At 66.4% G+C, this 13,933-nt stretch overlaps 1 protein-coding gene across 6 annotated transcripts in view; it reads right to left on the bottom strand.

Moving 5' to 3' along the window:
- The window catches only part of AATK (apoptosis associated tyrosine kinase), a 38,826-nt gene that overhangs the window by 2,239 nt on the left and 22,654 nt on the right, over positions 1–13,933 (bottom strand). For 2 of the 6 annotated variants that reach the window (XM_079904454.1, XM_079904453.1), the window contains exons 3-11: positions 10,742–10,889; positions 8,270–8,349; positions 7,609–7,727; positions 7,364–7,451; positions 6,292–6,425; positions 4,927–5,011; positions 4,729–4,850; positions 3,152–3,301; positions 77–2,732 (exon numbers count right to left, since the gene is read on the bottom strand). In XM_079904454.1, the coding sequence (XP_079760580.1) occupies positions 77–2,732; positions 3,152–3,301; positions 4,729–4,850; positions 4,927–5,011; positions 6,292–6,425; positions 7,364–7,451; positions 7,609–7,727; positions 8,270–8,349; positions 10,742–10,889 (3,582 nt within the window). Of the gene's footprint in view, positions 1–76; positions 2,733–3,151; positions 3,302–4,728; positions 4,851–4,926; positions 5,012–6,291; positions 6,426–7,363; positions 7,452–7,608; positions 7,861–8,269; positions 8,535–10,227; positions 10,263–10,741; positions 10,890–13,933 lie in introns of those variants that run through there. The other 4 variants (XM_079904452.1, XM_079904451.1, XM_079904450.1 and 1 more) reach the window with 2 other exon arrangements.

Raw genomic sequence — 13,933 nt, 5'->3', positions numbered from 1 at the left:
CGAGTCTCCCATGGCTTCCCGTCCCGCCGCAGACCCCCACTCCGCCACGCAGAGCCCACCCAGGGCGGCTGCCCACCTGGTCGAAGAGGTAGACGGTGACGTCGTCGAAGAAGGACACGGCTTTCTTCTTGCGCTCCAGGTCCTCGCAGAAGGCCTCAGACAGCAGGCTGGGCATCTTAAGCAGGCTGCGCAGGTTGCGCGCACTCTGGCTCTCCGCCACCACCACTGGCACAGGCGGCGCCTCCTCCTCGCTCTCCTCGCTCGGCTCCTGGATGCTGTAGCAGCGGAGCTCCTCGTCCGACTCGTCACTGTCTTCGCTGTCGTCCTCTTCCTCCTCCGGCCGCCCCTCTGGAGCCGCGGGGACTGCCGGCAGGGCCAGGCAGAGTGGGGTTCTGGGGGCACCTGGACCCCCTGTCCGTTCCTGCAGGCCCGACCCTGACAGCAGTCCCAGGGTCTCCTGGAGCTCGGGGCGGTGGCCTTCTGAGCTGGGCCGGACCGGAGTCAGCAGGAAAATCTTAGAGTGCCCGGGGCTGGGCATGGGTGGCGCCTGGGCTGGGTCTTGGGGCCAGGGAGGCTCCAGCCTGGGGCCCCCGGGGCCGGCGCTTGGCTCTGGGGAAGAGCCCTCAAGCAGTGGCAGTGGCGGCACCTCCCTGGGGCCAGAGCCCTGTGCCTCCCCAAGCATCCCCGACTCAGGGGAGGGCAGTGCAGACGGCAGCCCGGGGCTCTTCAGGCTCTCCAGATCGGGCTCTGGCCCAGGGACTGGGACACCTCCTTGCTTCTCCTTGGGGCCCAAGGGGGGCTCTGGCTCCGTGTCCAGGTCTGAGAAGTAGGCAGAGTCGCGGTAAGGATTCTTCTCGCTGAGGCCACCCAGGGAGGCGGAGAGACGAGTCTCTGGCCCGGGGCTCTCACCCTCTGAGGCCAGCTCCTCCAAGGCCTCAGGCTCACAGGGCTCATGGGCCTCCTTGAGTACAAACTCAGGGGACTCATAGTTCTCTGTGTCATAGCCGCTGTCCAGGGCTCGGGGCTGCCCGCCAGGGGTGCCAACAGCTAATGGGCTGAAGACCTCAGAGCCGCCATCACTGGCTGAGGATGGGATGTCCAGGGAGTCCAAGGAGTCGGGGGTCCCCACCTGCTTCTGTAGGGAGCGGAAGGCTGGTGTCACATCTGGTTTCTCAGCCTGCGGGCCGTCGCTGGACAAGTCAGTGAAGACACCAGAAGTGGCCTCAGTCGTGTCTTCGTCTTCACTGCCTGGTGCCTCCAGCTCAGGGGAGCTGCTGCCACTGTCGCTGTCCAGGGCCTGGACTGGCTCAGTGGCAGGCTGTGGGCTGCCAGTGGGCGTGGGTGAAGCAGGCAGGGTGGGCGGGGTGCTGGCCTCCTCGGCAGGAAGCAGGGCTCCCTCTTGGGATGGGGATGGGATGGAGGGAAGGGGCAGCTGGAGTCCAGCAGAGCCCTCGGCCTCCTCTGCAAGCCTGGGCTCTGCCTGGGGGCTGTCACCACCACTTCTGGCTGCCTCTGTCCACGGGGATGTGACCAGGCACGGGGCAGGTGTCAGGCCCTCAGCAGGATACAGATGGGGGAGGCCAAGGCAGCGGCCCATCTCCTTACCAGAGGAGGCCCCCTTTGGCCCAAGGAGAGGCTCTCTGAGGTCCTCTGGGATCAGAGGACGGCCCAGCTCAGGGACGGTCTGTAGGGCCTGCTTCACACCAGGGCAGCAGTCCGTGTAACCTGAGAGGCCCGGGACCCAGAATTCTGGTGCTCGGTTGCTGCTGTTGTTGTTTGCAGATACATTGGAGCTCCAGTGTCTGTGCTGGGCAGCCCTGGGCATCCCAGCCTCTCCCAGCTCTTCCCCACCTGGGGATGGTTGGGCCCTGGAGCTCGCGGAGGGGGATGTGCCCAGCGGGTCCTCAAAGAAGGGCGGGCAGAATGCCCCCACGCCCCAGTCAATATCCTCTGCTCTGGGCTCCGCCAGCATCGGGGTCTCCGGGGAGGGTGAGCGTGAGGTGCAAGGCAGGTCACGGGCATGGCTCCTGCATAGGTGGTAGTCGCAGTGGCCCCAGGGGCCATCAGCGGGCGGCGCGTGGCCCAGCAGTGGCTCCATGACCAGCGAGGCGGCCGTGCTGCCGTCAGAGTCGTCATCATGGTCGCTGCCGTCGGGGCGCAGGGTGGCAGCGAGGGTGCTGGGGGCACAGCCGGCACAGTCGGGGTCGTGGCCTGCGGCAGGCGCGGGGTCTTCCAGGCGGATGAAGTACTCGCTGCCCACCGAGGGGCTGTGAGCGCTGAGCACCGGCACCACGCCTGGGGGAGCACCGTCAGGGACGCAGAGCTCCTGCAGACGCGCGTCTCGGCCCGGGCTCAGTGCGCCCTCAGGTGGCGGGAAGGCATCGGAGCCGCGGCCGGCTTCCCACTTGTACTCGAAGTTGAGGCCACGGCTCGTCTCAGTCACCGTCAGCACGTCATCACCATCCGTGTGGAAGCTGTCGCCAGCAAACTGCTCCAGCAGTGGGAAGGATGAGGTGGCCGCAAGCTCGCCCATGCCCCCCAGTGCCATGCCTGCCGCCCCCAGCCCGGGGCCCACACTGCCCCCCACAGGCCGCAGTGAGCGCCAGCGCCGCTCAAACTCCTCCTCTGCCTCGGTGGCACCCTTGGCACACAGGTAGGACAGCAGCAGGTGCACCTCCTCGGCCGTCGGCCGCTGCTCAGGCTGAAGCCAGCAGAACTGCATCACCTCATACCTGCGGGAAGGGATGCCCTAGGGCTCAGTCCCTGCCCCCCCCACGGGTGGTAGTGCCTGGCCAGGACCCCAACCCCCAGGGAGTGAGCCAGTCCGCCCTCAGCATGAGGGTCTGAGTTCCGCCCCTTCTCACACTCAGAATCCCGAGGGCAGTTACGGGCATCTCCTGAAGTGGGCGCGGTGGTGTGGGAGACAGCAGTGGACTAGGGCACTGTTCCCTCAACTCATCCCTGCCAGGGCTGCAGGCAAGTTTGTGTTTTGGATAAAGCGGCCATTCCAGTGTAGGCACAGGGTGGGGCCCAGAGGTCACTGCTGGCCGGGGGGAGCCACTTACGCTCTGGGGACTCGAAGCACCCCCCTTTGTGTTGTCCTTCCTGCTGGGGACACCCCCAGCCCCGCCTGGCCTCACAGGGTCCTCACCAGCGGTCAGAGAGGGTCAGCTGCAGCTGGGGCTTGGGCAGCTTGAGCTGCTGCTCCCGGACCGCGTAGGCCAGCACCTGCCGGTCGGAGTGGTGCGGATAGGGCTGCGCTCCCAGCTCGAAGAGCTCCCAGATGGTCACGCCCAGGGACCTGTGGGGGTGACAGCCATCAGAGGGCAGGCACGGCTGGCCAACGCACGGCTCCAAAGGGTCTCGAAGACTTGGGTGCCAAGGGCAGCTCCTGTCATCACACCAGCAGCCAGAAGACGGCGCCTTCCTTCAGTAAATGGGCAGCGTGTGCCCCCTGGCCGGGTCCGAGCCCACGCCCAGGTGCTTGGACAAATAAACGCCAGACTGGCCTCCCACAAACCCAGTCCATTTGTTCACTCGTTCACTCCCGTGCCGGGCTGAAGCGCAGACACTGCCAGGTGCAGGAGATGCCCTGGAGAAGCTCCCAGTCCTGCCAGGCACCTGTGGAGGCCAGAGGGAGGGAGTGTGCCAGGGTGTGAGGCGGAGAGAGGGGTGAGTCTAGGGACACCCCAGCCAGCAGGCCAGGCAGCCAGTGCACGCGGGGCTGTGAGAAGGCAGCTGGGATCTTTCCAGTGGGCGGCAGCTTCACCCAGCTCCCGGGGACCCCCGGCTGTTCCACGAAACTGGGGGCATGAGGGACAGCAGATTTGGCGACAGAGACGTCACAGTGGCCCTGGCCAAAGCCGTCTAGGGGAGGGACCCCAGGTCAGTGTGGGCTGGTGGGCAGGCAGGGGAAGGTCAGCCAGAGGGAGAGGCGAGCGGGGGAATGGAGTGTCCGTGACGGGTACAGTTAATGGCTCAGGGGAGACCCCTGGAGAGCTCAGGAAGGGGGACTGGGCCCTGGATCCAGGCCCTGAGGGTTTATCAGGAGCAGAGGGGGGCCAGACAGGTCTGGGAGGCTGGGAGGAAGCAGGAGGGGGAAGCAGAGGCTAGTCAAGGCCGGGGACAGGGGACCACCACAGCCAAGCCTCTAGAGGCTGTAGTCCTGGGTCCCAGCACCCGCTCTGTGCCCAGCCCCAAGCCTCCAGGCTGCAGTCACAGGAGACCGCAGCCCCACTGTCCCCTCTCAATGGGAACAGGTGCTACCACGAGGCCCCACGTCTCATCAACTTGCCCGAGTGCTCTGACCCTGATGTCTTCGGGCATCGGCCCAGCGGGCCCTGGGAGGGGCAGGGCTTCCTCCACAGACCCCACCGCTCTGCCAGCCCAAGTGCTGTGGGCCGTGGCACTGGGCAGCGACAGGGGGCCCCAGAACCCCCACGACCTCACCTGGGGGTGTATGTGGCCACCTCCCACAGAGCGACAGGGCTGCACAACACACACGTCCTCACACACGTGGCCTTGCTTGGCGCGGCCAGCCTGCATCCCCCCCAACGCCAGGGAGCCGGCAGGCGGGTGGGACTCAGCCCCCCAGCGCCCCGCATCCTCACTGGACACTCACGCGGCACCGGACAGGGCAGCCATGAGGGCTGACAGCCGCAGGTGAGCATCAAGTCGTCGGCTCTCAGGGGTCCAAGTCCTCATGGCGACTGCCGGGCCCACACTCACCACACGTTGCTGGCCTTGGTCTGGTCCACCACCAGCAGGTTGCAGTGCACCTCGTCCACCAGCTCAGGCGCGATCCAGCGCAGTGGCACCCACAGCTGGTCAGCCGTCACAAAGTAGTCCTCCTGTCGGCACACGGGACAGTGGTACCCCGCGGGCAAGTGTGGCCGGCCCTGCCCCGGCCCGAGCCGGCCCACTCACCCTGTATTTGCCATGAGACAGGCCATAGTCGCCGATCTTCACCGTCAGGTCGGCTGTGAGCAGGCAGTTCCTCAGAGCCAGGTCACTGAGGGTGGGAGGATGGGAGGGTGGGGTCAGCTGGCAGTGCCGGGCTGGGGCATCCAGGGCACTGAGGGGACTGGGCCGCTTGTCGCCGAGGGCATCCTGGGCTCGGTTCGGTCGGTGGGTGGAAAGGGGCATCTCAGAGGCTGCCCGCCCTGCCCCTCACCCAGCACTGGACACTTTGAGGGTCTGAGTGGATGGGGCCACACATGTTAGAAGGCAGACAAGGAAAACGAGGCCCAGGGCCAGCTAGAAGGTGCCCAAGGGCTCTCCTTGGACGAGGTCTGCCTCACTGGAACCCCATCCCCTGACCCCAGTCCACTCCCCTGCTTCTCCTGGGACACCAGTCTGCTGAGCAGTCCCTCGGGGGCGAGCCAGCCCAGGGACACCGCAGTCTCCTCCCGCCCGCCACACTGCCACCCTCAGCTCCCTGAAGGCAGGCATCAGTGAGGCAACTGAGTGCCCCAGGGTCCTGCCCCTGCCCTGTGCACACACGGCCCCTGGCAGGGTGGGGGTGTGGAGTGCCCGCCCAGCAGTGCCGCTCACCCCCGCCTTTGCCTCCCACCCACGGCCGGCCTTGGCTGCCGGCTCCTCCCCTGCCTGCCTTGTGGCCCCATGGGTGTCTGGGGCCCAGGGCACTGGGGCAAACGCGGGGTCAGCACACATCGGCCAAAATGCTGCTGTGCCGGGGCCACAGATGGGCGCCTGGGGCTGGGTGGGCTCGGCGGGCCGGTCGGGAGGCTGGCAGCGGCCCTCTTCAACAAAATCACTGATGCTGGAGTTGCCTGTGTCATCACTCAGCACCAGGATATTGTTGGGGAGGACGGCCCGAGTGCTGTCCGCGGCTGGCGGGGCCACGCAGCGCCACTTCTTCCGGCATGTCCCCCTACGCTGGGCCCTGGCCCGTCTGTCCGAATCCAGGGGCCAGGGCGGGAAGCAGGACAGAGCCACCCCTCCCTCCGGGCCTGAGAGAGACAGAGGAGAGTAGGGGCCGCCGTAGGGCCACCAGGCGGCGCTGACCACCCTGGCGACAGAGGATGGGCTTCAGGCCCTACCGCATGCCCAGCCAGGCCAGCTGGACAGTGGACGTCGCCTGGCTTAACCCTCCTGCAGAAGCAGGTGTTCAACTCCCATCTGCCTGGTTATTATTTGACAAGATCCCTTTGTACAGTGGTCCCTAGAGGCTGAACAAAGACTAACCCGGTTAATTGAGGATCCACCTCACGCGGCCCCCGGAGCAGGTGCGGAGGCCCTGCAGAGCTCGTGGGCCACCTGCGCCCTCACCTGTGCACGTAGTTGTTGCGATGCAGGTGCAGGACGCCACAGGCCACCTCACAGGCCATGCGCTGCAGGGTCAGAGGGTCGGGCGCCATGGACTCTGCCACCCGACAGCTCCGCAGGTAGCCCTTGAGGTCCCCCTGCCGAGAAGGGCAGCACTGTCACCTGCTGGTGGGGAGTGGGTGCCCGTGCAAGCCCACCACCCGGCCCCGCCCTCCTCAGCAGGGCCCACGGGGGGACCAGGCATCCTGCTGCTGCCACAGGGCTGCCGCTGCCCAGAGAAGCCCGTGTCCGCCCCCCAGGGGCCAGCTCTCAGTAGGATGACCCCGCAGGCAGCGGACACTTTCCCCACACTGACAGCCCCAGCCCCAGGCAGGCTTGCGGGCCAGCAGGGTCACATCCCGCATACAGACCCCTGGGGCCCAGATGCTCGCCACCTCTCAGCTGGTGGGTGGCAGACAGGCCACACGAGCAGTGACGCTGAGCCTGGGCGGAACCCAGAGCCGGTGGCCAGAGTGTCCTCTGGCAACTCCTTGACCCGCTGATGACCTGCTGACGCCGCTCAGCTCCAGGGAGGGCCCAGGCATCCTGGGGAAGCCCTGGGAGGCTACGCCAGGAGTCCAGAAACTAGATGGTGGGGGGGCCCACGTCTGTGGAGGCCGCCTCCCTGTCGGCAAGCGGCTCAGCCGTGTGTGTGTGTGTGGCGGGGGGCCTGAGAGCAAAGTACGGGCGAGGCCGTGGACTCGACGCAAGGGCCGTGAGCCCCCCGAGCGGGCCGGGGCGCCTCTCAGGAAAACCTCCGTGACTGGGAGCAGCACAGGCAGATGGGGGAGCCCCCCTCCCCTAGGGTACAGTGGAATCCCAGCCCGGACGGCCGCTGTCTCTGAGCGGGGGCCACCTCCTTCCTCCCCCAGGCCGCCTCTGGGAGGTAGTGGTGCAGAGCCACCTGGACCCCACTTTGGGGGGCATGTGAGGCCCAGAGGGTGGGGGTGAGGGGTCCCTGGCTCAGCAGGAAGGCCAGGCCCACCTTCCAGTAGCGTAGGGCAGGGGCTGGAGGGCCAGGGAGCGGGCGACTCACCATCGGGCAGAACTCCATCACCAGCAGGTAGGGCGTCACCTCGGCGCACTGGGCCAGGCACTGGAGCAGGTTGCTGTGCTGCAAGGCCCTGTGGGAGCCAACAGGCTGCCCCCTGACTCGCACTCAGGGCAGGGCAGGAGCGGGGCAGCACAGAGCTTGCCTTTGTCTACAGGGCCCACAGCCCCACCTCCCGGCCAGTGGCCCACCCCCTCCTCCGGCTAAGCCTGTCCCCAGGTGCCACCCACCTGTAGGGCTGCGCCTCCTCCAGGAACTGCATCTGCTCCTGCACGCTGGCGCTCACCTTCAGCTCCTTCACCACCACCTGGGTGCTACTGATGCCCGAGTTCACCTCCCCGAGGAATACCTGCGGGGCAGGCGTCACCAGGTGGGCGGACTCCACCGTCCCCAAGCTCTGCCCCCAGCCTTGCTCTTCCAGCCAAAGCAGTCTGTTTCTGTGCCTCAACGTACTCATCTGCAAAATGGGTTCTGGACCGCTCCTGGGAGAGCGAGCCCTCGTGGCTGTAATACTCCGTCTTTTGTGTCTGCCTCCCCTAAGGTCCCCGGCTGTTCTCAGAGCTCTGGGGGTCTGCAGTGAGGAAGATGGACTCCTTGTCCCACCCAGGCTGGTGGTCAGGGAGAAGCCAGGAGCCAGACACTGCTCCCCATCCCTGCCCACTCAGAGGCATCTCCCAGCATGACACCAGGATCTGCAGAGAAGAGGCTGCCGGACCCTGAGGTCCCCAGGGAGGGGCCCAGTAGAGTGCGCCTTGAGAGGGGACCCCAGGGCTGGGGAAGTTTCTGGGAGAAGCAGGTCGCCAACCCACCCTCTCCACCTGCCAGGCAAAAGAGCGGACCACGCTGCCAGTCCCTCCCCCATCCCCACCAACCCCTGGGACGGCAACTCACCTTCCCAAACCAGCCGTGGCCAATCTCCTCCAGGTACAGGAGGCTGTGCCGGCCCAGATCTGTGGACTTGAGCAGCTGCACTGTAACAGGGCAGGGGGCTCAGAGAGGCCAGCTCAGCCTCCATCATTGCCCCATCTTCTCTCGCCTGGCCCCTAGAGGGGCTGCCTGCATGGCCTGTTCTGGGGAGCCACCCAGAGCCCCCTGCTCCCTCCTGATGGAGGCGGCCATCAGGAGCAGGGCACCTGCTGCCCAGGGGAGCTGTGGATCTGCAAGCCGCATCCATGCATCTTTCTGAGTGGGTCTGGGAAGGCTGTGCCCCAAGCTACAGGGACAAGCCAGGCTGGAAACATCAGGGCCTGGAGCCGGGACCAGCGCACAGGCAACGCTGGGCAGGCAGTGTGGCTGGGGCGGAGGCCATGGGGAGGAGGGCAGTGGAGTGGCCCGTCCCCTCACCCCTGCCGCAGGCTGGCATTCCAGCGCCAGGCACGCCAAAGGCTCCTTTGTTGGGGGCTGCTTGGCACAGCCCTGTACGGAACACACTGGGCCCATTCTCCTGCAGGCTGGGCTGGGTGAGGTCAGCAGGCAGGAAGGGTCAGTGAGGGCCCCAGAGGAAGGGCCAGAGCTGCTGAGCCCACCCACACCCCGCCTGTGCCCCAAGGGATTCCCCGAATTCTGCTCCCACGCCAACTGCCCGGAGGGCCCAGGGGACAGGCTGAGCCTGGCAGCCAGTAGACTCCAAGGTGAGGGGCTGCTCCCAGGGACTGGAGACCCTATGGAATGTTGACCTTGATGCTGAGCAGAATTGGGGGTAAGGGGTCCCACTGGGGCCCTGAGTCCCGGGGCTCCTCCCCCTGAGGTCCAGCCTGGGGTCTCCCCAAGCAGGCTCAGCAGTCTTGACAGTGGGGCAGTGATGGAGGTGGAGCGTGCTGACTGCCAGCCAACGGGAAAGGTCTCCTGGCAGCTGCAGGAGGCGTGGCAGGCCGGGTCCCGGGCTTCTGGGGTCCGCACCCAAGGGGCAGCACCTACAGAGCCAGGCTGGGGAGCCTGAAGGCTGGGCCATCTTCCCCCACGGTTTCGAGGGGTAGTACTTGCTGCCCAGGTTTTTAATCCTTGACCTCCAGGTGGGCTGCCCTCCCAGCATCACCCAAATCTCTCCCCTCCCCAGAAGCAGGGCACCCTATAAAGGACAGAACAGAGCTAAAAACTAGAAAAAAGCATGCAATCACTGCCCCCTCCTGGATCCCTGTCCCCCCGCATCCCCAGGGACAGTCCCTTAAGCGGTAGAAGACACTGGGTCTCAAAGATTCCTTGGCGTCCCAGGCACACACTGCCAGGGGCAGGTGACAGGCCCAGGCCAGGGGTACAGTGTCCCCTGAGGGGACCCCTTGCTCCGCAACAGCTCCTAGCGTCCAGCACTGTCAGCACAGGCTCAGAAACTCCCATGGTCACCCAGGAAGGTTGGGGGGCTTCCTATAGCAGAGACCCCACCTTCAAGATTTTATGGGGTGGACCTTTGAGTCACTCAACAGAGTGGGACCTGAAATTCCTGCCTAACTGGTGAGGTCTCCTCTAGGAGACACCTGCAAGGTGGGGGGAGTGACAGTCATGGTGCAGGGGGTGCTGGGCCCAGGCCAGCACCTTGGAGGCCCCCAGCCCATGGCGAGGGCTGGGCTTCGGGGTGGGCAGCACCGTGGTCAGGACCAGCAGAGCCCAGAACACACGCAGGCGGGGCAGGCCTACCCATCACAGGCCCTGGTGCCAACAGAGCCCCCCCTGGGCCTGACACCCTACTCAGTGAGCCTGGAGGAGCTGGGGGTAGGCGCAGGCCTGACCTAGGAGCTGCCAGGGAGGGGGCCTGGGGCCAGGGACCCCACCCACCAGCCTCCAGACACAACTGGGAGGTTCTTGCAGTGCTGAATCAGGCAGATGTGGGTTCAAAGCCCAGGTTGGCCACTGACCTTTAACCTCTGGAGTGTGGGCCCTGCATCTGCCATGTGGGTTGCCAGCCTGCTGGGGGGACCACGGGATGGGGCGAGTGGGAGACATGGCAAGGAAGCCACAGGAAGAGGCCCCGCCTGCACCTGCACGCGCTGGGGGGACCCAGGCCCCTCCTTCCCCCACCCCAGGGTCCTGAGCAAAAGGCTCCACCCACAGAAGGAGCCCCAAAGAGCCCCTCCCCCCCAGTGGGTGGGCCCTGCTCCTGGGCACCACGGAACCCATGTACGGGGTCCAGCATCCCAGGGACCGCAGAGAAGTCCCTCCTCCCAGCACATAGGTGCCCACCCCAGGACCAGAGGGAGCAACCCCCACCCCCTTTGCACAGTAGCCCCAGCTGGCCCAAGCCTGCTCACAGCGCCCCAGGTCCCAGCAAAAGGGGACACACACCAGCTCCTTGCCTCCCCTCCCCGGGAGCACTGACCCCAGAGCCACACCCTACGCCCACCACCTGGGCCCACCTGGGGGCTCACTCACCTGAACGCCCGGGCTGCTTGGCCATAGGCAGGGAGACCTCGGTGAGTGGCAGGACATACACGTCGGGCCCGTTCTGAGCCGCTGCTGCCGGGGAGCCCTGTGCCGAGAAGTCGGCCGGGTACTCTTCCCCCTCGGCATTCTCAAACTCCTGGGCCAAATGGGTGACACACGCGGTGAGCTCCAGGGCTCCCCAGAAGGGGGAGGGGCAGGGGACAGGGGGCAGGGCAGGGAGAGAACAAGGGGTGCAGGCCAGCTCTGAAAGGCCCCTTTCTTCCCAGAGCCCCGCTCCCCCCAGCAGCCCTGCCAGCTGCCCCCTCCACCCACCTCCTCGCTCCTCAGGGCAGAGAACAGACCCCACTCCTTGGCTGCCCCCTCCGCAGGGGCACCAGCTGCCCCAGGAGGGCGGGGTTTGGTTTGTGTTGGGTGGGGAGTGGGGATTCACCTCCCACGGGCAGAGCCTCAAGGGTGGTGGCCGTGAGCCCCAGGGCAGCCATGCCTCGCCCAGCCTCAGCCCACCCACATCCACGCCTACCAGGCTCAGGGCAGGGTAGGCAGCACTGGTTGGGGGGGGGGGGGCGGCTGGAGGCCAGCTGCCCCTGCCCATCCAGAGTCAGCCCTCCACGCCGCTCAGCCACCCCACCTCCCAGCAGCCTTTGCCCTGGGCGGGGGTACCCCATGGTCAGTGGCTTCAGGGTCGTGGCTGGGGAATCCAGGACAGGGGCTCCATCATCCCACCCACCCTGACCCAGCAGACAAGAAACTAAGCGCCCCTGCTCCTCCCAGACAAGGAGCGTTCCTGAGAGCCCCCCCCCGGCTTCACCCCCAAGCAGGTGGTAGCTGGCAGCACCACCTACCGCGGCCATCTGCCTGCAGGGCCCCCGGACTTCGACCCAGGAGGGCGGGCGTCTGTCCGCTCCCCGGGCTCCTTAAGAGCCTGGCCCTGGGCACCGGGCTGGGCCCCACCTGGCCCGGCTATTTTCAACTTCAGCTGCCCCTTCGTCTGTCTGAGGAAGCCCCCTCACATTCCTGAGCCACGGCCAAGTCTCCCAGGAGCCCTGGGCCACAAGCAGAACCACAGTACTAGCGCCACAGGCCTGCCTGCCTGACCAGGACAGACCGCTGCCAGGTGGGGAAACAGGTCGAGGGACTTCCAAGCAGCTGCAGCGGGGCCGCCCCTGTGGCCAGGCGGCTGGACTAGGAGCCGCAAGGCCTAGGTTCCCTGCCCGGCCCTGTGACCCGAGGACACTCCTTTCTCTAGGCCTCGATTTCCTCAGCTGCAACAGGGAGGCTGAGAGCCCTCTGGGTGTCCTTGCGGGCCGGTCCCGGCCTGTACCTAGAGATGACAGAGCCACTGGGGACAAGGCCTGCAGGGACTCCCCCTCTCCAGGGCCCGGGAGACCACCCTTGGGCCCCGGGGCTGTCAGAACCAACCCCCTCGCCCTGTAATCCCAGCTGCGGCTCCGCAGAGGCACAGACGCCCGCCCGCCCACCCACCTCGGGGTCTGGCCCTGGCCCCAGCCTGTTACCTGACGGTGCCACCTGGAGGCCCACCGGATGGAGCCAGCAGAGCGGGTGATCAGATAGGACAGTGTGAGCATCACTGCCCAGCCCCTTCTCCCAGCACAGCTCCAGGTGGGAGAGCCCAGCACTGGCCCCCCAGAGCCCAGGCGGGAGCCTGCTATGCAGGCAGGCCCTCCCACTGAGGCGCACTGGTGCTGGAATGTTCCGGGCACCATGTTCCCAGGAGGTGAGGAGGGCACGGGTAGGAGGGGGCCGCACTGGCCCTTGTTTGGGGCCTTGTTCTCACAGCATCCTGAGAAGGGGCTGACATACAATAGCCTCAAGGCCCAGCCCTGGCCCCCCCTTTCCCCTCCCTCCTTCCCCTCCCCTCCACCCTCCCCTTCCCCTCCCCTCCCCTTCCTTTCCCCTTCCCCTTCCCATACCCCTTCCCTTCCCCCTTCCCATCCCTTCCCCCTCCCGCTTGCTTCTCTGGCCCCAGGATCCTCCAGGAAAATGCCAGCATCGCCTGGCCCAGCCCACTGTGTTCCTGCAGGCCAGGGAGACAGGGCTAGGCATGCGGATACCCAGGCAGGGGCTTGGATGCAGAGCCGAGGCTCCCAGGGCCATGGCCCTGCTGCCCAGGCCCTGAGCTCCACCAGCCCACCCCTCGGACAGCTCTGGATGGCCCTGCCGTGAAATGTGGCAAAGACACCTTTGTAAAAGGCAAGTGCTGCGCAGATGCCAGCTCCCCGGCCCCCCTGTGATGAGACACAGCAGGGGGAGGCGGAGGGCACTGCTTCTCTAAAATGGGGGTGACCAGGCTGCAATGTGGGTCACTTAGTATGGAGATGACTGGGGTGGCAGGCTGCTGTGCTGGGCCACAGGACAGCCCCTCCCCTCCTGACCTCACCAGGCCCGGGAATCTGACCTCCAGCCAAGGGCAGGGCAGCTGAGTGGGCGGGAGAATGACCACAGGCGGCGCTATGTGCTAAGTCGGCAGAACTCAGCCCACAGGGCTGGGGGGGTGCTCTGGTTGGGCCCCTCAGTTCCCAGCTTTTTCTCCTGGTCCTCCATGCTCAGAGCTGCAGCTAAAGGTAGGGAGCAGCCGTGGGCACTTCTAGGATTGGGGAACAGCACCCCAGGGATGCCTCTGGGCCACCATCCTTAGGAGGGGCACCTCAGCCCTGGAATCCTGCCCAGGATGACCCCGGGAGCTTAGCCCTGCCAGGGCGGCCAGAGAGAAGGCGGGCCCAGCCTTCTAGCTGATGCTGCATGAACAGTAATGATCACTCCTGCTGTCCTACCGCCCTGATTCCCACGTGGCGCACAGTCCTTTCCTCGTGGGGCAGAAGACGCCCAAAGTAAGGTGACCCCAGCCAGAGAGGTGCTTCTGATGCCGAGAAGCGTGTCTGGGCAACTTTGGTTTCCCTTTGCTGATTCGAACAAGCAGGGATTCAAGGACCCCCTAGGCATAGAGACCCCTCCCACAGCGGCTCAGGAGCCCCCGTGGCCCCCTTGAGGCCCATCCTCACCGTCCCGGGGTGCACCGCACACAGAGGCCTGACCCTGAGCTGGGACATGACAGCGTGAGGCCATGCCTCCCCAACAGGGGGACCCAAAATGGGGGAGGCAGTGGGAGGGGTCCCTGACAGCCCCTAGGCCTCTCCCATCGGCTGCCCCCAGAGGAAGGGC

Source organism: Stenella coeruleoalba, assembly GCF_951394435.1.
Source record: "Stenella coeruleoalba genome assembly, chromosome: 19".
Taxonomy (NCBI): Eukaryota; Metazoa; Chordata; class Mammalia; order Artiodactyla; family Delphinidae; genus Stenella; species Stenella coeruleoalba.
The sequence above is the reverse complement of the archived record's forward strand: the minus strand, read 5'-3'. Positions and strand labels throughout refer to the sequence as shown.